General features: G+C 38.9%; 1 protein-coding gene across 1 annotated transcript; it reads left to right on the top strand.

The window, feature by feature from the left end:
* The first annotated feature begins 229 nt into the window (after nt 1-229).
* On the top strand, nt 230-26,332 carry Vsig4 (V-set and immunoglobulin domain containing 4). Its single transcript, XM_050126054.1, has 7 exons — nt 230-443; nt 2,896-3,252; nt 10,604-10,666; nt 12,103-12,324; nt 20,541-20,645; nt 23,269-23,290; nt 23,609-26,332. Exons 1-7 carry the CDS (start codon nt 356-358, stop codon nt 23,772-23,774), a joined length of 1,023 nt encoding a protein of 340 aa, XP_049982011.1. The 5' UTR covers nt 230-355; the 3' UTR covers nt 23,775-26,332.
* The last annotated feature ends 44 nt before the right edge of the window (nt 26,333-26,376 follow it).

Genomic DNA, 26,376 nt, shown 5'->3' with positions numbered 1-26,376 from the left:
TCCCAATTGTCCATTTGTATTGAGGGTTAATAGTACAACTGATGAAAATTACATATGCTAGAACAACTTTATCTTCCACAGACCTACCAGAAATGAAAACATCCCTGCACTGGAGTGAGCAGACTCAAAATTCCTGCCCTTCACTGGCCTCAGAGGAAGTGCAGTCCTAGGAGAATGACGAGCTGTTTGAAATCTCCAGCCTTAGGTGGGGTCAAAGGAAAGAACCCCATGTGATTATTCTGAAATACGGAAGGAGGGGTGTCTGTGTGATAAGACTAGCATTTTGGGAAAATACAGAGAAGAAAAGAAGAAACTAACAGCCACCAGAATTTCTAGTCTCTTCAGCAGCAGGAGGATGGAAGAAAGAACTGAGGTGGCTTCACATAAGACGGAGATCTTGTTGGTCCTGCTGATCCTGGGCCACCTAATAGTGCTCACCTACGGTAAGGTAGCACACTGATGCCTGACTACCACTTCTACCTCAGGCAGAGGATGTGGGCGTTGATGTTGAGTCTTTACTGAGAAAAGCTTGTTTTTAAATAGTCAGTAACAGTTATATGCAATTCTGTAAGCTTTTTGATCTTGGGCAGAAGGGAAGGAAGTCATTGAAATCTAGTAAAATTCCAGAAGCTGCCTTGGGAAGAAATTGAAATAGTTCTTCACTTGGAAAGTATTTGCATGATTTTCCAGTATTTCAGGTATGTCAGAAGACTTCAAGGTCACCCAAACCTCCTATTTTTTCCTTGAAAGTCTACAATAATGACTAACTTCTCATTTCCATGCTTTGATTCTTGCCACAACATACCGTCACCAATGAATAGATATTTAATAAGTAAGTGTGATGTAAGTGTGACCTTCGAAGCAACCTAGAGCCAGGCATGGTGGGGCACACATTTAATCCCAGCACTTGGAAGGCAGAGGAACTCTGATCGATCTCAATGAGTTCAAGGACAGATTGGTCTATATAGAAAACTTTGAGTTGTCTTGGGTTACATGGTGAAACTCAGTTTCTAGATAAACAAATAGTAATATGCATTATCAAATAAAATGGTTTACAGGTGCTTAACATTTGCTGTTCATACACTTTAGAACACAGCCATTTGCTGGTCTCCACCAGGCTGTATCCAGGCGCATGCCCAAATAGTACTTGTGTTGTGCTAAATCCCCTTCTCTGTTGTTTCTATCCAAGTGCTTCTCACTATCAACCCAGAATACACATGATTCCTTTTTCCATGCCAGCACTTCAAATGTCTGAGGAAAGGAAGAAACTGTGCTCCCTTAACTCTCCTCTTCTCCAAGCTAAATATTTCTAGCTTCTTCAGCTTGGTACATTACTAGCTGCTGAGATAACTCACTTCTTTACGGACACAGTAACCCAGTTGTAGGGACTGTTTGTGGGAACTAATTCTAGATACACAGCCCAGAAGAGGTTGGGCTATCTATCTCCTAGGGGCATTTCTGTGAATCTTCCTCCACACTCATTTACAACTCAAGGAAATGAAGTGCCTTTCAGGAAACTAAGTACAAGTAAGAGCTAAGTAAGTTTCAGTATAGGGTAAAGGGATTCTTGCTGAAGTTTTGCTTGTTTCGTCTTCCTAGAAGACAAGACTAGCTAGATCAATCATAATTTGAAGTATCTAGCAATACCGAATTTTTGCTGTTCTTTTTTAACCAAAGTTGGCCTATCTAATGGCTAAAATATGACATGAATGTTCTAAGAGTTCCTGGTGAGGGCAAAGGCCTTAGACTCAACTTCAGTGTCCCCATTATTAGAAACTCTGGTCCTTACAGTGCATCCAGGAAGATGGACAGCCTAACCTCACTCTGTTCACAAGGCATTGTATTCTACCTGCTTACCTAAAATATGTGCTAAATGAAAAAGATTTATTCAGTAATACCTTGCATTTTGAAACTACATCTACCAGGAAAGACATTGCCTAAATACAATTTTTGGCCCCAGTTGAATAAAATGCAAAAGGATTGAGATATGAGCTTATATATGAAAAATTCTAACAAAACACAATGAGTCCCTGTCTTTTCTTGCCTCTGGGCTCCTCTCCCCAGCCCGCCAAGGAGCAATTTCCTTTGGTTCTACCACAATAACTAGCCCATCCAGCTCTGGAGATTTATTCGGGTTCTTTTCTTTTCCAGGCCAAGCGTGGATTAAACCCTTTCCCCCCTCAGAATGTAACTTTCTAATGTTTTTTTATAAGAACTAAAAGGAAAAAAAGAGAAATAAGGACCAAAAAATCAGCTAGGTTTACTTGCAAAGTACAAGGTTCAAAGCTCATAGCTAATGGTTTGGTCTGGCAGGAAAATTCATCCGGGCCTTTTGCTTCACCTTTCAGTTCCCTTATCGATCATCTCTGTCATCCTTCCAGAAGAGAATGTGAGTTTGTGTCCTCATCACTGAGCCTTTTATCTTGAGTGAGCAAAAGGTGGTAATATAGCAGAGGACTGTTTCAACCATGAATCTACACACACACACACACACACACACAAAAACTACTTCCGTTTCAACTATTTGCCATTCTTTTTCCCGCATCTCATTTGAAAATAGTGAAAGAAAAACTATGGGCATGTAAAATATCATAGAATCTCTAAAGATTGGTCTATCCTAACTCTCCATATTCTGTTTGGGAAAAATAAATGTCACCTCCTAGCAAGACAGTGACATAAAAAGGACCTGAAACCACTCTAGCTAAAGAATGTTAAGGACTTCATCCCACACACTGACTCGGATTGATGAGAAAGCTATCAGCAGAGGCCAGGGATAACCAAAGTATGACTGAAGGGAAAGTGCTTCTTAGAAAGCTATTGAGCCTGTCACTCGCCCTCACTCAGGTGAGCATGTCAACTGTTACTTGCTCATTTTACTTTCTTCCCTGTCTTTAGGCCAACCCATCCTAAGAGCGCCAAAGAATGTGACAGGGACCCGGAATGGGGACGTGACATTACAGTGCGTCTATACTCCCATGAGAGGCTACAGTCAAGAGTCTGTGAAATGGCTGGTACATCATGGCTCTGATCCAGTCACCATCTTCCTACGTGACTCCTCAGGAGACCATATCCAACAGGCCAAATACAGAGGCCGTCTGAAAGTGAGCCAGAAACTTCCAGGGGATGTGTCTCTCCAACTGAATTCCCTTCAGATGGATGACAGGAGTCACTACACATGTGAGGTCACCTGGCAGAGCCCAGAGGGAACCCAAGTGATGAGAGATGAGATTATTGAGCTCCGTGTCCAGAAATGTAAGTCACTGTGAGAGCAGAAATGCGTTGGTAAACAAAGACACGATAGAATACTGTAGTCCTAGACACCTCTGAGAAATTGAGAGGCCTTGGTCTCTAATTCTATGTGCTAATCACAGGATCCTCGAAGTCATCACCCCATTCAAGAATTTAAATAGTGCTGGGAAATAAATACAAATGCATCACTTTCAAAAAAGCTCTTCATGGGCTGGAGAGATGGCTCAGAGGTTAAGAGCACTGATTGCTCTTCCAGAGGTCCTGAGTTCAATTCCCAGCAACCACATGGTGGCTCACAGCCATCTGTAATGAGATCTGGTGCCCTCTTCTTGCCAGCAAGCATACAGACAGACAGAACACTGTATACATAATAAATAAATAAATCTTTTTTTAAAAAAAAAAAAAAAGCTCTCCTTCTGCCACGCCATCACTCCTAGATTTGCCAAAGGCTCTCTGAGGGACCTGGTCCCCCACTAGCTGTGCTTCCCAGTTTACCACAAGGTTTTAGAAACTGAAATCTGCATTGTCCTCTACATAACAAAATTCCAAACTCTATCCATTCACATTTAACCACATAAAATTCCCTGCAGCAGTAGACTTGCCGACATTTCTTCCTCCTTCTTTTAGCCACTTTGACTTGGGTTTTCTACAGTTTGTCTGAGTGATTCTGCTGAGATTATTTGCTGGCTCTTCTGTTCATTACTTTAAGTGTTCTTGGAGTTTAGATTATTGTTAGTGTGCAGCCACAGTAGAGGGCTTTATTTTCTTTGCTCAACTTGAATATTTTCATTTCTAATCTGCCAGTCTACAGCTTGTCTCTCTTCAGTCTTTTAATATTTCTTTTCCAGTAAAGATATTTTTTAGTTGGATGTAGTATCATGATAATTTTTTTTTTATTCCTCTCTGTGTTTTAGAGTTTGTAACCAGAAAATCATTGCCTCTACTCAGATCTTTTTTTACTGCTGAATCCTAATAGATTCAGAGTTCCCAATCTCACATTGCTGTGTTTAATCCACTTTGTTTGATTTTTGCACAGGACAGTAGAGGTCAGGTTTCAATCTTGATGATGCCCACTTTTCCCAGCACCAGTTATTGAAAAGGCTACTGTTTCTCTGATGTGATTTTGTACATTTACAAGAAATTAGTTGCTTTCAGACATATTTGTTTATTTCTAGAATGTGTACACTGTTTTACTGGCCTATGTATCTTTGTATAGTAATATTGTACTGGTTTGGCTAATTATACTTCTGTGATATGTCCCCAAATCAGGAATTGTAATGACTTCAGTCTTCTTTGAGAACTGTCCATCCAAATACTTTAGTCATTTCAAAATTGCATTTGCCTAATTATTCTTGAGTTATGAGCGTAATTTCTTTATTTGGATTATTAAGGTCTTTTAAAATGATTTTTACCATAATAATTATTATTATTGTTTACATCCCAATTGCATTTTACCCTCCCTCCTCTACTTCCAGTCCCTCTCTCTACCTCCCCTTTGTGCTCTCCTCCCTAATCCATTCCCCCTCGTTTCTATTCAGAAAAGGGCAAGCAGTAACAAGTTGCAGTAAGACTAGGCACTTCCCCTCGTATTAAGGCTGCACTAATGCAACCCAAAATAAGGAATAGTGTCCAAAAAGCCAGAAAAAGAGTCAAACACAGCCCCTGATTCCACTGTTAGGAGTCCCACATACAGAGGGCCTAGATCAGTTCCACATGGGCACCCTGTCTCCGTGAGTCACATGAGCCCAGATTAGTTGATTCTACGGGTTTTCTTGTGATGCCCTTGACCCTCTGTCTCATACAATCCTTCTTCCCCCTGTTTCACAGAATTGCCTGACCTCTGCCTAATATTTGACTGTGACTCTTTGCATCTGTTTCCCATCAGTTGCTAGGTGAAGCCTCTCTGATGATTATTGGGCTAGGCACCAATCTAGGAGTATAGCAATATATTATTAGGAATCATTTCATTAGCTTTTTTTCCAGTCATGTCTGGTTCTACCCTAAGTCTCTAGGTTACCCAACCTCTGAGTCCTGGTACTCCATACAATGTCGGGGATGGGTTCCCTCTCAGGGCTGGACCAGATAGTGGTTGGTCACTCTCACAATTTCTTTGCCACATTTACCCCAGCACATCTTGTAGCCAGGGTAAATTGTAGGTTGAAGGTTATGTGGCTGGGTTAGTCTTATGAAATACATTATTCACAAGTATTCTCCCACTTCTTCATGTTGTCTTTTACAGTTCTTGAGATGTAGTTATATGCAAGTGCTTTGCCTGCGTGTATGTTCATGCACCATATAGGTGTATGGTTCCTGTAGAAGTCAGAAGAGGGATCAGATGCTCTAGAAACTGGAATTATAGATGGTTTAAGGTATCATGTGGGTGTGAAGAACCAAACCCAGGTCCTTTGCAAGAGCAGCCAATGCTCTTAATTGTTAAGCCATCTCTGCAGCCCAACATGTTGCCTTTTTACTTTCATGATGGTAACATTCAAGGCTCCAAAGTTTTTTTTTGGTTGAAGTCTAAGCCTATTTTATCTTAATATTTGTGTTTTTGTAGCATATCCCACCAGACCCAATATTCCTTAAGTTTCTTAAGATCTGAGTGGAAAAGAACAGGGGGGATAGAATGGCCCAGATGGTGAAAAGATAGAGAGAAAGAGCAAGAAAAGAGATATCTTGATTGAGGGAGTCATTGTGGGCCTAATGAGAAACCTTGCACTAAGGAAATTCCCAGGGATCTCCAAGAATTAGCCCCAGCTAAGACCCTAAACAATAGTGGAGAGGATGCCTGAACTGGCCTTCTCCTGTAATCAGATTGACTACTTACCTTAATTTTCATCATAGAACCTTCACCCAGCAAATGATGGAAGCATATACAGAGAACCACGGGGGGAGTATTGGACTGAGCTCCCAAAGTTTAGTGGAAGAGTAGGGGGAATGAGAATATGAGAAAAGAGGTCAAGACCATGATAGAACACCCACTTAAACAGCTTGTCTCAGCTAATGGGAGCCCACCAACTCTGGCCTGACAATCAGGGAACTAGCATAGGACCAAACAAGGCCCTCTGAATGTGTTTGACAGTTGCATGGCTGGGGCAGACTGGGGGCCACTGGCAGTGACACAGGGGTTTATCTCTACTGCCTGTACTGGCTTTTTGGGATCCTATTCTCTTTGGATGGATACCTTGCTCAGCCTAGATATAGTAAGGAGGGCCTTGGACCTTCCCCAAAGCAATGTGCCTTACCCTATCTGAGGAGTGGATGGGGAGTGGGGGGAGTGGGAGGAGGGGAGGGAGTAGAAACTGTGATTAGAATGTAAAATGAGAAAAGATTGTTTTTAAAATAAAAAAGTAAATAAATTAAATTAATGAAATTTTTAAAAGATCTGGTAGAACTGAATAGTGAAGCCACTTTAGCTTGATTTTTTTCTTTCTTAGTAGTTCTTTAACTAGCAATCCAGTATTCTTTTACTTGTTTAAATTCCATAATTTCAAGTTTCCTGGTTCATCTTTTGAACTTAACATTTATTTTTAAATATTTGTTTATTATTTTAAGTGGATGATGATTTTATCCGCAAGCATGTGTATATTAGTTACTTTTCTATTTCAGTGATAAAATCTGATAACCAACATATAAAGGACACCAGAGCAAAGACATGGTTGCAGGAACAGTTAGCTCACATCTTGATCTGAAAGCAAGAGGCTGCGAGAGGGAGAACAGTAGAAATGGCACAAATCTTTTGAAACTTCATAGCCCACCCCTAGTAACACAGTTCCTGCAGTAAGGACACACCTCCTAATCCTTCCGAAACTGTTGCAGCAACTACGAACCACAGTTTCAAATATATGAACCTATAGGGGCCATTTCCACTCAAACCATCAGAATGTGTATGTACAGAGTACCTGCCTGGTGCCTGTGAAGGTCAGAAAGACACATAGTTTCTCTGGAACTTGAGCTATATACAGGAATGAGTGGCTATGTCAGGGCTGGGAACCATCCCCACGTCTTCTGCAGGAGCAAAAAGAACTCTTAATCACTGAGCCAACACTCCAGGCCCTACTCCTCATTTTATTTTATTCGGTTAGAGAAGATGCTTATTATGTCAGATATTTTTAAAATTTAGTAAGATTTGTTTTATACACAACATATGGTCTGTTTCAAATAATGCTGCAGGTATACTTAATAATAGTATCTACTTTGCTATTATTATATGAAGTGTTCTATATATGTCACTGCTGGTTAACAATGTTGTTCAACCCTTGAATCTCCTTAATCTTCTTTCTAGTTATTAAACAGATCATTTAAAGTGGGATGTTGAATTCAAATTATGATTGGTAAACTAACCATTTCTCTCCCCAATTCTTTTAAATTTTCTTCATGAATTTTGGAGGCTCTAGTATTATCAGTATATGTTTATTAATGAACTTTATCCTTTACCAAAAATAATTTTATGATTATAAGTTGTTGTTCTTTGTACCTAGTAAAATTTTTTCTCAAATATAATTTGCCTTATATCAGTATAGTCATTCTACTTATATGTTGGCTAATGACTGTATGGTACATCTTTTAACATTATTTTACTGTAAAACCTTGTTTTGCCTTTGAGTACTAAGCAAGGATATCATATAGTTAGATATGATAATCTGAGACTCTCTGCCTTTAAATCTGAATTCTTCTACTTCTATTTAATCTAAGTATCAATAAAGTAAGATTTATCTCTGCCAATTTTCTATTTGTAGTCTTTATACTTATTGCTATATTCCTTCATCGCTTCTACCTTTGATGCTTGATAGATAATTTCTAGCATATTATATAGTTCAATTCTTGTTTAGTTTACTGTGATGGCTATTTTTATGTCAACTTCGTAGAAGCTAGACTCATTTTGTATGAGGGAACCTCAACTGAGAAAATGCCCCCAATAGACTGGCCTGTGAGCAAGCCTGTGGTGTATTTTCTTGGCTAATGATTGATGTGAGAAGACCCAACTCACCACAAGCAGTACCACCCACTGAGTGATCCTGGGTGCTAGAAGAAAGCAGGCTGAGTTAACCATGGGGAAAAATCCAATAAGCAACATTCCTCCATGGCTTCTGCTTGTGAAGTTCCTGCCTCTAATTTCCTACCATGAGTCCCTGCCATGACTTCTCTAAGTGATAGAACATGACCAGAAGCTTGTAAGAAGAAATAAACTCTTACCTTCTCCAGTTGCTTTGGGTTATTGTGCTTTATCACAGCCAAAGGAATCTTAACTAAGACATTTACTAAGTATTTTCATTATTTCTGTTTGTGGGATATCAACAATTCCTAATTTATTGCATTTATTCCAATTTAATTTCATAATATACAAAGGGTTATTTGTATACAGCTCAATTTCTTATCATTTAGTTCTATCATTACCGCAAATTGCATCTTAGTATATTATAATTGTATGAGTATTGATATAGTATTATTGTTTTGTAGGGATGGATAGATAGCTCAGCTATTAAAAGCTAGGCTCACAATCAAAATAATATTGTTTTGTAAAGTGATTTTTTTAAGTCAGATTGGAAAAATATGTTTACACTCAGTATTCACCAGTATAGGTACTTCTACTGGTGCCTTTTTATTTCTTCATGTGAGTTTTGGATATGATTCACTGTCCTTTTATTTTACCTTAAACAATGCCTTTTGACAATTCTTTTGGTCCTATCTTCTAGAAAGTATTCTCACAGTCATTGTTTATCCGGGAAATATCATGATTTCTGCCTCATTTTTTATTTGGAGGTTATTTATGTTTTAGATGGGGGTTTTCTTTGCTACCCAAACTAAATTTATACTTGTAGTTGGGACTGCAATCACATTCTCACTCTACTTATTTGACTGTTTGTTTCTTTGTTTTTTAGGACTTTTGTTGGTGATTTTAAAATACCAATTTTGTATAGTCTTGTATATTCATGGTCATGAGATAGCCATTGAGTTCACTATTTGATTAGCTCAGAAGTCAGTAATAACTGGATAGAGATTTTCTTAAGAGCCAGGAGAAAATAAACCACGTATTATTTACCAGAGAACTTTGTTGCTGGTTTAACGATGATATCAACGTGTATCCAGTTTATAATTATAGTATATTGTTTATTTGCTGTTAATATGAAACCTCAAGATTAATCATAAGTTTGATCTTATACCTTTCTTATATTTTTTCTGGATGTGCACAAGACTTTAAGAAAGGAATGGCACGGGGTTTTGATCCTACTTCATGTTCCGGTTTGGTGGGAGCCTAGCCAGTTTGGATGTTCACCTTCCTAGACATGGACGGAGGGGGAAGGACCTTGGACTTTTCACAGGGCAGGGAACCCTGACTGCTCTCTGGATTGGAGAGGGAGGGGGAGAGGAGTGGGTGGATGGGGAGAGGATTGGGAGAGGGGGAGAAGGGTGGGAGGAGGGGGAGGGAAATGGGAGGCTGGGAGGAGGAGGAAATTTTTTTTCCTTTTCTCAATAAAAAAAAATAAAAAATAAAAAAAGAAAGGATATGATATATTTGACTCTGGGAAGTTGCCAAGCTTTTCAAAGTTCCTGGAGATATCTCATTTTTGAGCATTTCCTTTTAAAAGTCTTGGTTACTCTATTCTTTCTCCAAACTGTTATCCATTGCTTTAGGCTCTGTGTGACAAATTTTCTCCTAGCCATAGAGAGAGACTTTTAGTGCAGATGCTAAATAAAACAAGCATTGGGAGTTATGGCTTTTAAAGAAATTATTAGAAAGGTCAAATAAAGATAGTATTTCTGCAATGAACTTCTTACTTTTGTACCTGAAGTAGGGTATTAATTTTTATTACCTCTGAGGAAAGCTGAAATGCCACAAAGCTTCATTTTATTACTAAAACTGGGCTGTTTTTCTTCCATAAGCACCATAAGTTCCTACGAACCAATTTTCCAAATTCTGGGAAAAAATGACAATACCAAAATATTTCAGTTATGCCTTTATTTCTGTGAGGGGCAAGTTTTAGAAGTCATTACTTTGACATTTTCATTGAAGTCACCAACTAACACCTTCTTTGTTGTTCTTTGGAATTCTTCCTCAAGAATGACTCGTTATATTTTAGTCAAAATTAGTGATTACTAGAATATATTCCCTCAGCCTAGTCTTCACACCATCTCAATTCTAAATATAGATGATTCACTCACATCTTTGAACCCTGCCTTATGACCACTACCTTAGAGTGATGTGTGAGGATTAAAGAACAGGCAATAGAAGTTACCAGCATCATGATGGAAGGGTTGAGAGGTACAACCTAATTCCTAATTTTAATAGTATCTTCAGTTGTTTATCTAAAGGAACCAGATCCCTGAACCTCACTCCTTTTTTCCCTTGCAGACCCCTCTAATCCAACTATAATCAATGTTGAAGCACTTACAACCATGCAATCCTCCTTGGAAGGTAAGTTTTACTAGAGCTTTGTGTTGAAATATGAGCGGCGGCGGGGCTGCGTCCCCAACACCCCGGCTGCTTGGCTAGCTCATGCCCGAAATAACAACACACAAACTGTATTCATTTAAAGAACTGCTTGGCCCATGAACTCTAGCCCTTACAGGCTAATTCTCGCACCTGGACTAGCCCATTTCTAATAATGTGTGTAAGCACCCCAAGGTGCGCTTACCGGGAAGATTCTAGCCTATGTCCATCTTCATCGCGTGTGCCTCAGAGAGCAGAGCTATCGCGTCTACCCGGGAGAGCTGAGCATGGCGTCTGTCTGGGAGCAGAGCAGAGACTGACCTCACTTCCTCTTCCGCCCAGAATTCTATTCTGTTTCCTCCTCCCATCTATGCTCTAAGCTAAGCCAAGCAGTTTCTTTATTGCTCAGCCAATGAAATCAACAGATTGATATATGACACTCCCACATCAGCTTTGTTACTGAATTCTTGAAACACATTTGGAAACCAAGGAGATGCAATTCCACTGATTTGGGCAAAGAGATCACTGTGTTACTCAAAGAGATCATGGCAGTAAATTAATGAATACAAAAGAAATGTAGCAAATATTTAAGGGTAGTAGAGAAGTTGAATCATGAATATACACTTTTCTTTGTGAAAACAAGCTAAAAGAAAGCAACGTATCACATTTTTCCTAATCTGATTTACTATGTGACATTGAGCATTCTACTTCTTTGTGTATCTTCTTCCACTGGAAATCCTTTATAGCAAAAAGCTGAGAGGTTTCACTTCATAGTACAATATAGACTAATAATATGGCTCGCTGCAGGATATTTGATTGCACTGTGAAACCACAAGACTGTATTAATAAACTCAACCTTAAATCAGGAAGCAGACCCAGTGACTAGTTGACAAGAATTAGCCATAGAGAGTGCAGAGGATGCAGGAATATGGATAGAGAGATGCACAGGAAGGAGTAGGGAGGGACTTAGGGATTCATGATCTTTTTATTTTAGGACAAATAGAGAAACTCTCTTGCTGAGTCTCTGGTCAAAAGGAAGGTCAGCTGGTTGCTTCTCAGCACCTCTGAGTTATCAGGTTTTCACCCAAACGTCTGACTCCCAAATCTTTATTGGTAGATAGAGCAAGAGACACTTAGTTAAAAACTACATTGGCAACTACAACAGAGCCGGTGCTGATGGGACCAGAAATCCCGCCAGGTCATGAATGATCAATCTGAGCAGCAGAATGCTCAATGCAGGGCAACAGAGCTGCAGATGGTAGTAAAATTATCAGTAGAGTTAGGTGTAGCCACTAAGCAAATGGAAAAAACAATGACTAGACACCCTGGAAGCCCAGAAGAGATCTCCAGCAAAGACTCGACGACCCTCACATCTCTTCAGTGCGAGATAGGCCTCTGACCTGGATTCTCTGTTCTCATAGCAACAACTACAGTGAATTCAACCTGCGACTGGACCTCTAAGGAGAATGGAAAATTTAAGGAGACCACTGTTGGCCCAGTGGATGAAAAACATGAGAGGACCACTGCTGGCCCAGGTAATGAAAACCATAAGAAGACCACTGTTGGCTCAGTGAATGGAAAACATGAGAGGACCACTGCTGGCCTGGGGAATGAAAACAATAAGGACATCATTGATGGCCCAGGTAAAAGCAATATTTTATGCTATCATTCTTCCTTGACTCTAAACTGTGTGATACATTATAAGTTTTCTATGTGGAATTCAACTCCACAAACCCAGGAAGAGCCCAGGAACTAAATTGGATACTTATGATAGAAATGAAAAGATAACGATACAAGAATAAAGAGTGAGGTTGTGGTTAAAGAAATGAATAAATGTGTTCTTAGTTTGTTTTCTATTGCAGCAGCAATATACTTCTCAAACACTGGGCGCGATGGGTGGAAAGTAGGATTAGGAACATGAACTCAGCCATCTATCCTAAGGAGACAGGAAATGGAATAGGTAAAGATCAAAGCAGTTCTCCACTACTTTAATTCTTAACTAAGGGCTTTTTGTAGCAGATCAGAGTTGATTTTTATTCAAAGATTTCCAAATCAGGAACTCAAGGACTAAAATCTCAAAGAGAAAATAGCCTGTATTATTTCATCTCAAACTTCTAGTCAGCTAATATGCACTGATATGCCTAAATCAATTCTTAAAATAATGAATTTCTTTCACATTAATAGTTGACTCGCTACTCTCAAACTATGAGATCCCCATTTTCACCTGTGTCATATGTCATAGGTCATATGTCAGAACCCTCCAAATTATTTCATGGTCTTGTAACCAGTTGTTAATTCCAGATATAACGCAGAACATCTATGACTCCAGGTATCCATCAAGTATCTGTTTTGATTATCCAGTGTGAAATAGTTTAATAACTATTACTCATTGTTTCATGCTCTGGCTTTGTTTCATTGAAGGCATACTTCTTTTTAATGATACTGGGGATAGGACCAGTGATCTCAAACAAGCAAGATATATGCTTTACTAATAAATAAAATAGAAAACACAGCAGAAATCATCAGGAACAGATAAGACCATGTAGAAGAATGAATTTCAAGGATGGGTAATTAAATAGAAATACATAAGTAAATACATAAAGAAAACATTAATGAACACAACTAAAATATTTGAGACCAAACCTAATAGCCCACACAGTGGAAGAAGCAGAGATTAAGTAAAAATGCTTAGACAATGTATTCAATGAAATTATAGCTAAGAATTTTATAAACCTAGAGAAAGAAATAAACATCCAAATAAAGTACTGGCCAAAAGATGTACAGGGAAAATGCCAACTCAGAAACAGAGGCATAAATGTTCGCATAACATCAGATCTCTTACCAGCTACACTAAAATCCAGGAAAGCACAGAATGATATATTTCAAGCTCTGAAAATAATACTGTCAACTGAGACTAGTATAGTCAACAAAGTTATATCTTAGAATTGATTGAGGATAGAAGCCCCTGAGATGTGGATATGGGTAACAGGGCAGTCCCTGTATGAACAGCCTGAGAAGACAAGATGCCCAAGAGCTCATTGTTTTATGCTGTGAAAATGAAACCTGAATTGTGTTGGTTACCCCAAATGTTGATGATTCTAGAATCATGAAACATCTACCAAGGAGAACTGCAGATAGGGAGTGGTAACAGCCCAAGAAAGAGATGCCTGTTGCAGGCTTTCAAGGCAGGAGTGGAAGAGTCATATAACGTTTGTGTCATCAGAAATGAGGTTACATGATTTCACGTCTGCCCTGATAGACTTTAGTCTCTTTTTGGTCCATTATTTCCTTCCTATCCATCCACTTCTCCCTTTTGGAATGGTAATGTGCATTCTGTGTCATCTTATGTTAGAAGTATGTGATCCACTTTTTTTATTTTACCTGAAGATACAGATAAGACATTTTCTTGGGTCTCAAAACAGACACTGGACTTTTCAATGGTTTTGAGACTGTCACAGATTGTGAGGACTTTTATTTAGAATTTGACTAAGCACATTTTGTACTATGATGTGGCCATAATCACATAATCAGGGTCAAAGAGTGGGATGTGGTGGCTTGAATATCCCCTATAGATTAATTGAGTTTTTGTTCCCCAACTGGTGGAAGTACATCACTGGGGTTGGTCTTTGAGAGTTTATAGCCTCACGCCAGTTCCAGATCCCTTCCTCTGCACTGTCTTTGATGTTGATGAATGTGATTGATCTCGAGGCTTCCTGCTCCTGCTACCATGCCCATGCTTGCCACCACAATGTCCTGCCATGACAGACTCATCCATCTGGAATCATAAACTCCTTGTTCTTTAAGTTACCTTTGGACCTGGTGTTTTATCACAGCAACAGAAAAGGAATTACTACAGTAAGGCATATGTGTTTAGAGACTGATCTATTTCTTACAGTCTTCCAGTGCTTTATATAAATTTTAAAATATTTTTTTAATATTCCTCCTGATTTCATTGAAGTCTAACAACTCCCTTTTCATCTTTAATTTCACTAATTTGAGGTTTCTTTCTTTTTCTTGGTTATTTTAGCTGGGGAGTTTGTTCATCTTAATCTATTTAAAGAACAAACTATTTGGTTAATATTGTGTATTGTTTCTTTGGTCTGTCTTTCATTTATTTCAATCCCTAATCGTTATTATGACTTGTTGTTTGCTGAGTTTGGGATTGACCTCCTTTCTTCCTAGAGCCATGAAGTATGTATTAGTTACTTTTCTATTATATGATGAGACAACATGACCACGGTAACTTACAGAGGGAAGGGCATACTTTGAAATTACAGTTTTAAAGGGTTACAACCCATGATAGTCGAGTGAAGCAGGTGGCAGGCATTAGGCAGTTGAGAGCATGTAAGTCCAGCCACAAAATAAGAAGCCAAAAGAATAAACTGGGGGTAGCACATGGCTTTTGAAGCCTCAAAGTAAATCCTCAGTGACATACTTCCTCTAACAAGGCCATCCCTCATAATACTCCTCAAACAGCAACCAACTAGAGACCAATTCTAAATCCCAAGATGCCTCACTCAAGCTACCATATTCTACTCCCTAAACTTAATAGTCTGTTGGCCACATCATAAAGCAAAATTCATTTAGTCCAACTTCCAAAGTCCCCATATTCTTGCACAATTAGATTACTATTTGCAAGTCCAAAGTCTCTTCTGATTAAATTGATCTTTATGATTACATTGAACCCATCAGAAACATTATAATTAAGACAATCTCTTAACTGTAATGCCCTGTAAAATAAAAAGCAATAATATCTAACATACAATAACACATAATATACATTACCATGATAAAAGTGAGAAATGAGGCATAGTAAGGACCAAAGCAAGACTGAAACCCGAAAGTACAAATTCCCAATACCATAGCTCCATAGCTCTGTAACTGATATCAGAGGGCTTACATGTCTCTACCCCTCTGATTTTACTGCCCACAACACCATTCCCTGTCAGGTTGTTTCCACTCCCCTTCTACAGATGCCTTTCAAGGTCATTTGCCCTGTAGTAGAACCTTCATGAATGAACTTTCTTGCCCCATTTTGACTAACCTTAGATGCTATTTGAAACCACAGGGGAAGAAAGAATTCATGACCCACTAACTTCTGCATTCTTCATTTCTGCAAAGTCAGTTCCATGTGGACAACGGTGCCAAGTTTGACTGTCAGATTAATTATCTCTGCAGATACACAGACGCCGTTTCTTAATAAAAGTTCAGAAGAAAGTAAGAATGTGTGGAACCTACCTCAACACAATTAAATGCTTCCTATGAAAAGCCTGTAGCCAACATTATACTAAGCTTAAAAACTGGCTTTGGGGGAGCCTAGGCAGTTTGGATGCTCACCTTACTAGACCTGGATGGAGGTGGGTGGTCCTTGGACTTCCCACAGGTCAGGAAACCCTGATTGCTCTTCGGGCTAATGAGGGAGGGGGACTTCATTGGGGGAGGGGAAGGGAAATGGGAGGCGGTGGCGGGGAGGAGGCAGAAATCTTTAGTAAATAAATAAATAAAATTAATTAATTAAAAAAAACTTAGAGCATTCTAAAACGTAAAATGAGGTAAAAATGTGTATCACCCCCAGTTTTATTAAATATAACGTTCACAATGAAGTTTCAAGATATATAATCAACATATAAAATCAACATACGAAATCAATATTTTACATATACACCAACAAATTTGCTAAAAACAAAATGAGAAAAGATATTTCATTCACACTGCTGGGCATATACCAAAAGACTATATCCTACCATGGGCATATTTGCACATCCATGTTTACTGATGTTTTGTTCACAACAAGAAATAAAATCAGCCTAAATAACAACCAGCAGATGGATGGACAAGGAAAATACATTTTTATTTGGCAAAAAAAATTTATTCAGTCATGGGGAAAAATAAAATATCAGGAAAATTTATGGAACTGGAAAATATGTTAACTGGAGTAACCTAGGTTCACTAACATAAATGTTGAATGTTTTTTCTTATATGTAGATTCTAGTTCCTAATTTTACACATGTGTATTTTTGTAAGAATGAGTGAGGTATAAGCCATGAAACTAGAAAGAACCCAATAGGAAGGAAAAAAGCAGTGTGTGTGTGTGTGTGTGTGTCTGTGTGTTTAATATAATGTACGTGTGTGTGCACATACTTGCCTGTGTATGCTCATATGGAGACCAGAGCTCTCCTCTAGGTGTTTCTGCTGTCCTCTGCCTTAATTTTTCTTGAGATGGAGTCTCTCGATGGCCTGAAGCACACTATGCGACTAGACTGGCTAGCCAACAGGACCAGAAAATTTGCGTGCCTCTGTTCCTACACACTGTGCTTATAGATTCTCATGACTATGTTGGATTTTTATGTGAGTAATGAGATGGGAACTCTGGTTTTGCTATACACCAAGTATGTAAACCACTGAGCCATCTACCTAACTATCCCTCCAAAATGAAAACAAAAACCAACAGCTTCTCTTAAGGAAGGAGGGAAGTACAACACACATGACATGAAGCGGTAACTCCTGGAACAGAAGGATACAAGCGACAAGACGACAGGATGCACTGGTGGAGAGAAAAATCAGTCAAAGCAAGTATGAGGAATAGGTTATCTTGAATGCTGACTATAATGAAGTGAAAGTCAATGAAAGGGGCGCATTGAATACCATTCAAATGTGTCACTGAAGTTATGAGGAAACTAAAGTCTAATATTGGTTAAAGATTTGACCAACGTCACCATACTAACTTTTCTGTGACTAGCATAAAAGCTTACTTCAAATTTTGTATGGTAAAATGACATAAATATGTTTTCTTATACTATGGCTGTCAAAAGTCTGATGTTAGTGAGCTAAAATCAGGTGCCAGGAGTGCCCCAGTCCTTCCGGAAGCTTTGTAAAAGAATCCATTCCTTGATGCTTTCCACTATGTAGAAGCTGCCCACATTCTCCTGATTTCTTTCACCTGTTTTCAACATCAGTAATGTAATATGTTCAAATCTTCCTCTCTTACCTTCTCTCATATCTCCTATCTTTACTATTAAATCAATCCTTGTGATTACATTGAGTCCATCAGAAACAGTAATGATTATCTCCCTATTTTAAGTGCAAATAACAATCAGCCTTAATTCTGTCTTCTACCTTAATTCGTCTTTATGTTACATACAATTCTAAGAATCTGTGTGCAAACATCTTTGGCGGAAGAACCATTATCTGACCCATTAGTCATTCAACAAGTAAATAAGACTTAGGACTAGAATCTCGGTACAGTATATTCCTTTAACTATTTACATGCCTGTATTAGTTACTTATGTCATTTCTGCAACAAAATACCTGGAAAAAAAACACCTTAAGAAAGGAAAGGTCTATTTGGGCTCATAGGTCAAGGGTGCAGTCCATCACAGCAAGGAAAACATGGCATATAATCACATCCGATCTACAGCCAAAAAGCAGAGGATGATGGTACTCAACTTGCTTTCCTTTGTTCATTCTTTCCATAATGCCAGCCCATAGAAGAATGATGCCCACAGTTAAGGTAATGCCCAGAGGCTTGTCTCCTGGAAATATCTAGATCCTTTCAGATTGACAGAATTAACTCTCAAGGTACCCTAGATTTCTGAGTGGAAATATTTTTGAAAAAAGAGGAAACTGGGAACTTGAATCAAAGAGTACTTCAGTGAGAAGAGTCTTTACGGCAGAACATAAGTTGCCAGAATCTCATGAATATAGCATTTCTGAAAAGCTGGCAAGTCAAAACACCACCACCATTTTTTTTTTTTAGGCAAAGTGAAATTCTTCTATCTTGGCCCTTTGGAAAGAATAGAAAATCTGCCTGTGGCCCAAAAAGCAATCAACCAGTGGGACCATGAGAATTTGTTTTGACACTTTGTCTCTGACATTTATCAAGATTGTCCTAAGAATGTGGGATTTTGTTTTTCTCTCTGGCTAGCTCAGAACCTCAAGATGCTCTAGGCTGATACTTAGAGTTTCTGATTTGATCTTTTTTTTCTCAAGGCCAATTTCTGTTTATTTGTCTGCTTTTTAAAAATTTAACAAACTTTTTAGTGAAACATTATATGAATAATGTATAGGTAAATTAATATTTAAAAATCTTTAAAATGTGCATACTTCACAACCACATTACCTGCAGTCTAATAGTCACCAAATGGTTTCTTTTCCTGGTCACTATTGCCATGTATTATTTTAAGCTATTTTGAACTCTTATAAAGGAATAAAATAATGTATTTTTGTGGTTGGTTTAGTTTACTCAGTGTGTTTATCAGAGTCAGTGGCAGGTTCATATGAATATATACGTTTGTTATATGCAAATATATTTCAACTATTAAATAATTGGTTAGTATGTATGTGTTTAACAATGAATTTATTTTATTCTTCTTGACTATTACCTGAAAAACTTCCCATTTGGGCCATTACTAATAATTCATGGATAAACAATATTACATTATTGGCACATGTAGCACTGGCTGTCCAGGTGCCAGCTATGTAGACCAGGCCAACCTCAGACTCACAAAGATCGGCCTGCCTCTTCCTCCCAAATGCCAGTATCCCACCACCGTTCCCACCCAATCTTGTCTTTTGAAATAATATCATGTAAATATGCAATGCTTTTATTATAACTTCTTGATTCTCAAAAATTTCATATAGGTAAAAAATGAAGTATGGTCATATTCACCTCTCATTTCTCTTTTCCTACTCCAACCATATACTCTGCAAACTACCTCCTCCTAACTTCATGTCTTCGTTGTTAACCCACTAAACCTAACGAGTAACACCCAGATGTACATGAGTTTGAGTCCATCCGCTGGAGTATGGGAAACCTCTGAGTGGGAACACACTGGAAAAAGAATGAATCTCTCTCCTCCAGAAGCAATATTCAGTAAGGAGTAGGGCAAGACGAGCATGTCTACCAACTCTGCGGGACTTTTGGCTTGCTCTTATGTCAATTTGAGCTGATAACCCTAGCTATACTACTATAAATTCATAAATACAATAACCCTGTCATGTCCAGAACATAGCATTCCACAGCACTCTTCCTCGTTGTCTGGCTCTTAATCTTTCTGCTCTCTCGGTTCCCCCCCCCCCGTGTGTGTGTGTGTGTGTGTGTGTGTGTGTGTGTGTGTGGTGTGTGTGTGTGTGTGTGAGAGAGAGAGAGAGAGAGAGAGAGAGAGAGAGAGAGAGAGAGAGAGAGATTCATCATTTAGAAATGAGCACTGAGGCTGGAGAGATGGCTCAGTGGTTAAAAGAACTGGCTGCTCTTCCAGAGGACCCAGGTTCAATTCCCAGCAACCACATAGCAGCTCACAAGAGTCTGTAACTACAGTTTCAAAGAATCCAACACCCTCAAATACAGGCAAAGCACCAATGCACATAAAGTAGAAGTGAGTCTAAGTCTGTTCTCAGCACTTTTACCAGTTATGCATCTCTGCATTGATGGCTGTCAAATGCAAAATAAGCTTCCAAGTCAATACAGAGAGAAGCCTATGGGTATAATGTTCAAATAGCAAATTGAATATTTACAAAAATAAGTATAATAAATTCTACTCTATGGTCTATGGCAGAGAGAGAGAGAGAGAGAGAGAGAGAGAGAGAGAGAGAGAGAGAGAGAGAGAGAGACTTTTGACCAGATTATAGTACCAGGCATGATAGGCATGATATTCCCTCCTGTGGAGCAGTTTTCAGTTCCAATCAGAAAATCAGAAAGGTCTCAATTGTCCTATACTAGTCTTGCTGCTATCATACCATGGGCACATCGACATCATGCCTGGTATGTTAGTATTATTCTGCACAAAGTCCAGCAGTGGGTAGGGCCTTTGACTAACCTCATTTTAAACCACATAACTCTTGGTCTTATTTTCTCTTTTAGGAAGGAACCTGAAAGTCTTTCTCATCATCTGCATCACCTCCCTTTGCTGCATAGTGGTTGTCACCACGGCTTATTTTATCTTCTGCCACAGGACATTCCAGCAAGGTGAGTAATACGTAGGGATGGCTGGCCTTTTGTTCATGCATTCTTTCCAACAATGTATTTATCTACATTCTATATGCGGAAGTATGGCTAACTTTCCAATGATCTTTAAGACTAGTTTCAGGGCAATGGTAGAAATAAAAAGAGACAGATATTCATTGTTCCTGCCAGTAATGTTGTAAGAATTATGAAACAGAATATAAAAATCCAGGGTACTAAGACAAGCACAACTCTTTGTAATGAATCATCTTACAAGAATGGAAAGGAAGTTGCCCTTGAGTTGCTTGCAATGTATGTGAGGATTTCCAAGTTGAAGCATAGAATTTATCAATAGCATACATTACAGAAAGATTAATGATTCAAGGTGTAGAGAAGAAGATATTCAACAAATACTGAAGAGAAGAGTGTCAGAGCTGGAATAATCAACAAAGCCTTTCAAAAGGTTTAACTAGAGCTAGGTCATACTAAATGAAGACACTAAATGAAGGGACAGTGTTCCAGGAAAGGGAAACCAAGTGAGCAGAAGTATAAAGGTCTAAACTGAAAGTACTTGTGGAAAATTCAGTTAGTTAAGGGATAATGAATTACAGGGGACAATGTAGGGTCCCTTCTAATCAGAGCAGGTTTTGAATTCCAGCCTAAGGAATTTCTTCACTAGGCCTTGCAATGGCCCTAAGATTAACCCAGTTGTTTTGGAAGTTGCATGATGAAGACATTATTGCCAGAGAGATTTAATAAGTATGGAAAACACGAGGTACAGGAGGGTTGGAATGTTTGTTTCTAAGAAAAAGTTAGAATTCAATTACCTTGCACTAGTCAATTTGCCTAAAATCATCTTGTATATTTTTCTGTAGCATCTTCTACTCATAACCATCTTTTCTGCCTTGGATCACTTTAATTAAATAGAACACAGTCTTGTCTATCACTTTCCTCAGGGTCTCAAGTATAACCGATGGTGTTGGCCAGTTACCATGACTGCGATCCATCAGGATGATCTAGGGAATGGAAATTCCTCAAATGGCCACAAATACCAGCTCGATTTGAAGGAAACCATTCACCATAGTCTTCTAAAGGCTAAAACAGTAACTACATATTATTTGCCTCTTAAAATATTCAAAATATTTCATTGTCCCTGGCAGCTCAAGGGAACAAGAAGTCAGGTTAAGTCATCTTTTTAAGACCCTCTATGATGTGGGTCTAGCTCTGTTTTCTTCCCATCCACTAGTCACTTTTCCTTGTTCTCATTTCCAGCCACTGAATTTAGACAAGCAACTAAAGCTTACATAACATGTCTTTGTGCTTTATTTTTTTTAACCTTCTTAGTTTGCCTTTCCAGAATTCCCACTTCCTGTTTCTCTTTAAGAGAGACAGCGTCAGAGCAGTAATTCAATTTAGTCTGTAGTTACTGAGCATAGGTTGTACTCTGGATACTAAGCAAGGTAAGACAGAAAAAACACCAACTTTGGAAATAAAGAAGTTCCCTGTCCAGTGGGGGAGATAAAACTTGGAAAGGTGGGTCTCTACAAAACAGAACTCCCATAGTTTGCATTGTTACCATTCTTGTAATTTAGTACATGAATTTCCAGTTGCTACCGTGAAAGATCATAAGCACCTAGAGAGAAGAGGGCTGTATCAAGAAATACCCATCTTTGTGCCAGGCTAGTCCTCTAGACTAGAGGACAGTTCTCCACAATACTAGGGGGCAATGACTATCTAGTTGGGGTCCTTTTAGTCTTAAGATTTTAAGTAATAATATTTTATTAATTCAATGAAATACCAACTTACCCATGTATGTTATAAATCATATACACACATATACGTACACACATACATATACATATATGTATACATATTCATAAACATATGTGGTAAAAGAGGTTATGCAACAACTGAGCCCTTTCTTGAGTAATAGGTCAGTGTCAGTGCACTTGAAAATGGTTCCTGACATGGAACCAAATTCAGTGCATTTTCCTGGGTTGTAGCTGGGCAATCAAGTTTCCCACAGAATTTTCTGTGAATCTTTGATGAGAATCCTGGGTGAAGAACCGGTCTGGTGTATTTTCCCTTTACCCACACCAAACAATATCTTCAGCTTAATTATCTGAGTCAGAAATGGCAAAGGGGATGGAGAACAAGTGTTATTTTGGAGCATAAGCTAGAATGCTGGGAAAAAGAAGCTAAATCAGTGAGTCGCCATGATTCTCCCACTCCAGACAGATGCAGGTTAAGATCTTCCCTGGTAAGCCACCTCGTGGGCTGCACAGATTATTAGAAATGGGTTAGATCAATATGTAAGAGCTAGCCAATAAGAGGTGGGAACTAATGGGCCAGGCAGTGTTCAAAAGAATACAGTTTCCATGTAATTATTTCGGGTAAAGCTAGCCAGGTGGTGGGACGCAGCCCGCCGCTCCTATTACAACAAACAAGGATGTGTACCATCCATGCTTCTGAAAAATATGTGTCCTTGTATTTTAACTCATGACAACATCCCTCAATATTACAAAGCTGGTATCCTGGATTCTCTTCTGTTTTTTTCTCCCATTTTTGGACTGCTACTGAGGTTTCATACTTAGCTCCTATATACTCTCCATATAAATTTCTAACCTGATTCTTCCTTGTTTTCTAGAGTATGTCTATGAACTAAACAGGTAAGATACACATTTTGCTAACATATTAACCCTTCAATGCCCTAAATTCTGGTGGTTGTTGGCAGAAAATCTGGAGACTAGCCCAAGCAGAGTCCTTCAGGGTCAGAAAGTATTTTACCCTCTTAGATGAATGTTCTCATGTTGTATCCTGGATCAATGAATCCACAAGATGATTTAGGTATACCAGTTTTCTGTCCCCACAGTCCCTGCCTAACAGGATCCTGGGAGTCAGTGAATAAGAACTTAAGAGTTAGGATGCTAGAAGGCAGGATCTAAGCCCAAGATCTTTCTCATGAGTAATTGGCTCTTGGTCCACAGGGTGTGTGCCAAGGAGACCAGAAACTCTGGAGAAACCACAGAGGTGACTACCTTCATAAATGGGTACTTCAGTGACGAACCAGATTCCCATGCTCTGATCAATGACTATTCTGATGAGTCCTTGCCTGGGCCAGGAGTACTAGATAACCACCCAGATCAACGATAACTATTCATTCCTGCCTGCTTCACACAGTTCCTCGAAACTACGAAGTTGTCGCTACTGAAGACAATAGCATCTGCTAAAATGTTACAAGTCAAGGTCTACTGACATAATTGCCTATGATTATTTAGCTCTTTAAGATTTCTTGCTTGCTTCCTTTCTTCCTAGACAACCTAAAGTATCAACTCTGCCATTGGTGGGGCCACTGGGAAATCCTAGTTAGACTAAGAATTTACCATGTGCCCCTCAAGAAAGCTAGCTTCTGAGTTTGGCCCTGGACCCTTCTATGTTCCTGCCCGGGGCCTCCACACCTCCTCTGAAAACACTAGAGAATTTCCCATAGCACTAAAGGTTCTTTTTCATGCCTCAAAGCATCACCAGAAAATCAGGTGAGTGAGGCTCAGTCCTACCAACTCAGGCAATCATCTATGTTAATTAATTAATATTGCCAAATCAAAGGCCAAGGTACACATCTGTTCCTATACTGCAAACCTAATGCTCTTGTGTTTTGTTCTTCTGGTGGTAATAAATGTTTAATCAGGACAGCAACGTCAATTGTGTTTGTCTTAAGACACAGTAGGACCTACCTAAAATGAGACTAAATAAGATGGTAAGCCCCCCTAGACCCTTTTCTTCTCTGTGTCTGTGTGTGTTTTACAAGAAAGTGTGTGTGTGTGTGTTACAAGAAATTTAACCAGGGTTAACCAAGTACTCTACTACTAAACTATATTCTTGTATTTTTTTAACATTTTATTTTTATGAGATCTCATTAACTTGCCCAGGCTTGCCTTTATTTCACTCTAGGCTTTGAGCTTGCCAGCTGCCTTAGACTTCCAAGTAGCTGGGACTGTAGTTCTGGAATGCTAGGCTAAACTATACTATAGATTTTTGTTGCTGTCGGTTTGTTTTTTGGCTAAACTTAGTCTTTCACTTTCCAACTCACGCCATTTCCCTTCTCACACCGTGAATAGTCCTATCTAAAACAAACCAATCACTTCTAAACAGTATTCTACAGAATAGCCATTCCCCCACTCCATCTTCGTTTTAGTTCTACTTAGGGACTCTTCTCAGGGCAACAGGAAGTGTGGCAAGAAGCCCTACTTCTTTCTCAAAGGACAATGAACATAGATATGAAGTAATTTCCTTGTTTAAAACATGTGTGTAGTATCACTAAAATCTTTGGGTTAGTTGCAATATTCATCGGTTATTTTCTTTAACTCCTGAACTCTTCTTGCAATGTGGAGAGGGTTAAGTGTAGCAGATTCTTTTTTAAGGAAAGGAAAGGGAAAGGAAGATAAAGAAGGGAATGGGGAGGCAAGGGAGAGGGAAGAGGAAGTGAGGGAGTAAAGGGAAGGAAGAGGGAAGGGAAGGGAAGGAAAAGGGAGAGGAAGGGACAAGAGGGAAGAGAAGAGGGGGGAGAGCTATATATTTGTGTACCATTGAATAAAATTCCCTTGTCTAGAAATCAATTGGGATCAGGTTTGTACTGCTTCCTTTCCCCCGTGTATTTCATATCGAATCAACTTCTTTACTATTCATGAGAGTTACTACATTGCCTATAGTTTCAACAAGAGCTGCTCCCACAGTGAGATGATTACAAAAGTCAAAACAGCACACAAAAACGAGCAAGTAAGAGGCCTCCACATTTTGCCCCCACTGATACTGCCAAGTTTGTGATCAAAACCTCAGCATTTTCTTCCTTGCTGAATGCTAGCTACACATAACTGGTGAGAAGGACCACTTCTCCATTTTACTTACAAGCCTCCACACAGCAGTGGTCCCACTCAGCAGAAACCTCAGCTTCCTTCACGAAACAGCTCTTAGCCCAGCCCTTCCCCCCCCAAGCTCCTTTTAAAAACACTCATTTATCTTATTCTGCTAAAAAAAATAATCCCTGGACTTGAGGAGAGGATTATTATTGAAATTTCTCTAGTAAAATTAGTCACAAATGCAGGAACTCCCCGACGCAGGAACCATCAGAGATGTCTCTTGGTCTTTTCAATTGAAAAATTACTGATCTGAGCATTCACATATCACAAAATGGGAAACGAAGCTCAGAGAGAAATGATGACTTGTCAAAAGTAACAGACATCAAGACAATGGCTAAACAAAGACTGGAAGTGAGTCCCGTGAATTTTAGTAGTGTGCGTGCATTGCTGCTGACATCTTCTAGAGATGCTCTTTGCTCCTAAACTAAGATGTTTTCCCAGGCAGGATAAGCCAGTAAGTCCTTCCTATAGAGAGTGACTCTTCTAAGCAAAAAATGGGTTGAAAAGATAGGTCTTGTCATTTAGGTAGCTGGCTGATGCGTGGGAAGTTAGAGTGAAATTAGGTATCTCCAGAACAGAGGGAAAGTATGGAATTTCTCTAGAGAAACTTCCCAAAATATATATCATGAAATGTTAGACTCTGGAGATAGATATTGGAAACACCTTTCTATAAGTCTGTATTAAAGTTCATTTAGTGCAGAATGTTAAAGGCTCAGAAAATTCTGTTTAAAAGCTCCACATAAACAAACAATTCCAAAATTCACTTGCCCTCTGAGTCTATTTTTTATTACCCTCCTTCTCCAGTCCTAAGTCTTATTTCTCAGGAAAAAAAAAATCTG

This window comes from Alexandromys fortis, unplaced genomic scaffold (genome assembly GCF_014885135.2).
Source record: "Alexandromys fortis isolate MF-2015 unplaced genomic scaffold, M_Fortis_MF-2015_v1.1 scaffold_246, whole genome shotgun sequence".
NCBI lineage: Eukaryota > Metazoa > Chordata > Mammalia > Rodentia > Cricetidae > Alexandromys > Alexandromys fortis.
This window is presented reverse-complemented; position numbering and strand designations above follow the sequence as displayed.

Coding starts and splice junctions, on each gene's coding strand:
- Vsig4 (XM_050126054.1), top strand. CDS start 356: ATGGAAGAAAGAACTGAGGTGGCTTCACATAAGACGGAGATCTTGTTG. Junction 10,667..12,102: donor CATGCAATCCTCCTTGGAAG/GTAAGTTTTACT, acceptor CTGTTCTCATAG/CAACAACTACAGTGAATTCA. Junction 12,325..20,540: donor GGACATCATTGATGGCCCAG/GTAAAAGCAATA, acceptor TTTCTCTTTTAG/GAAGGAACCTGAAAGTCTTT.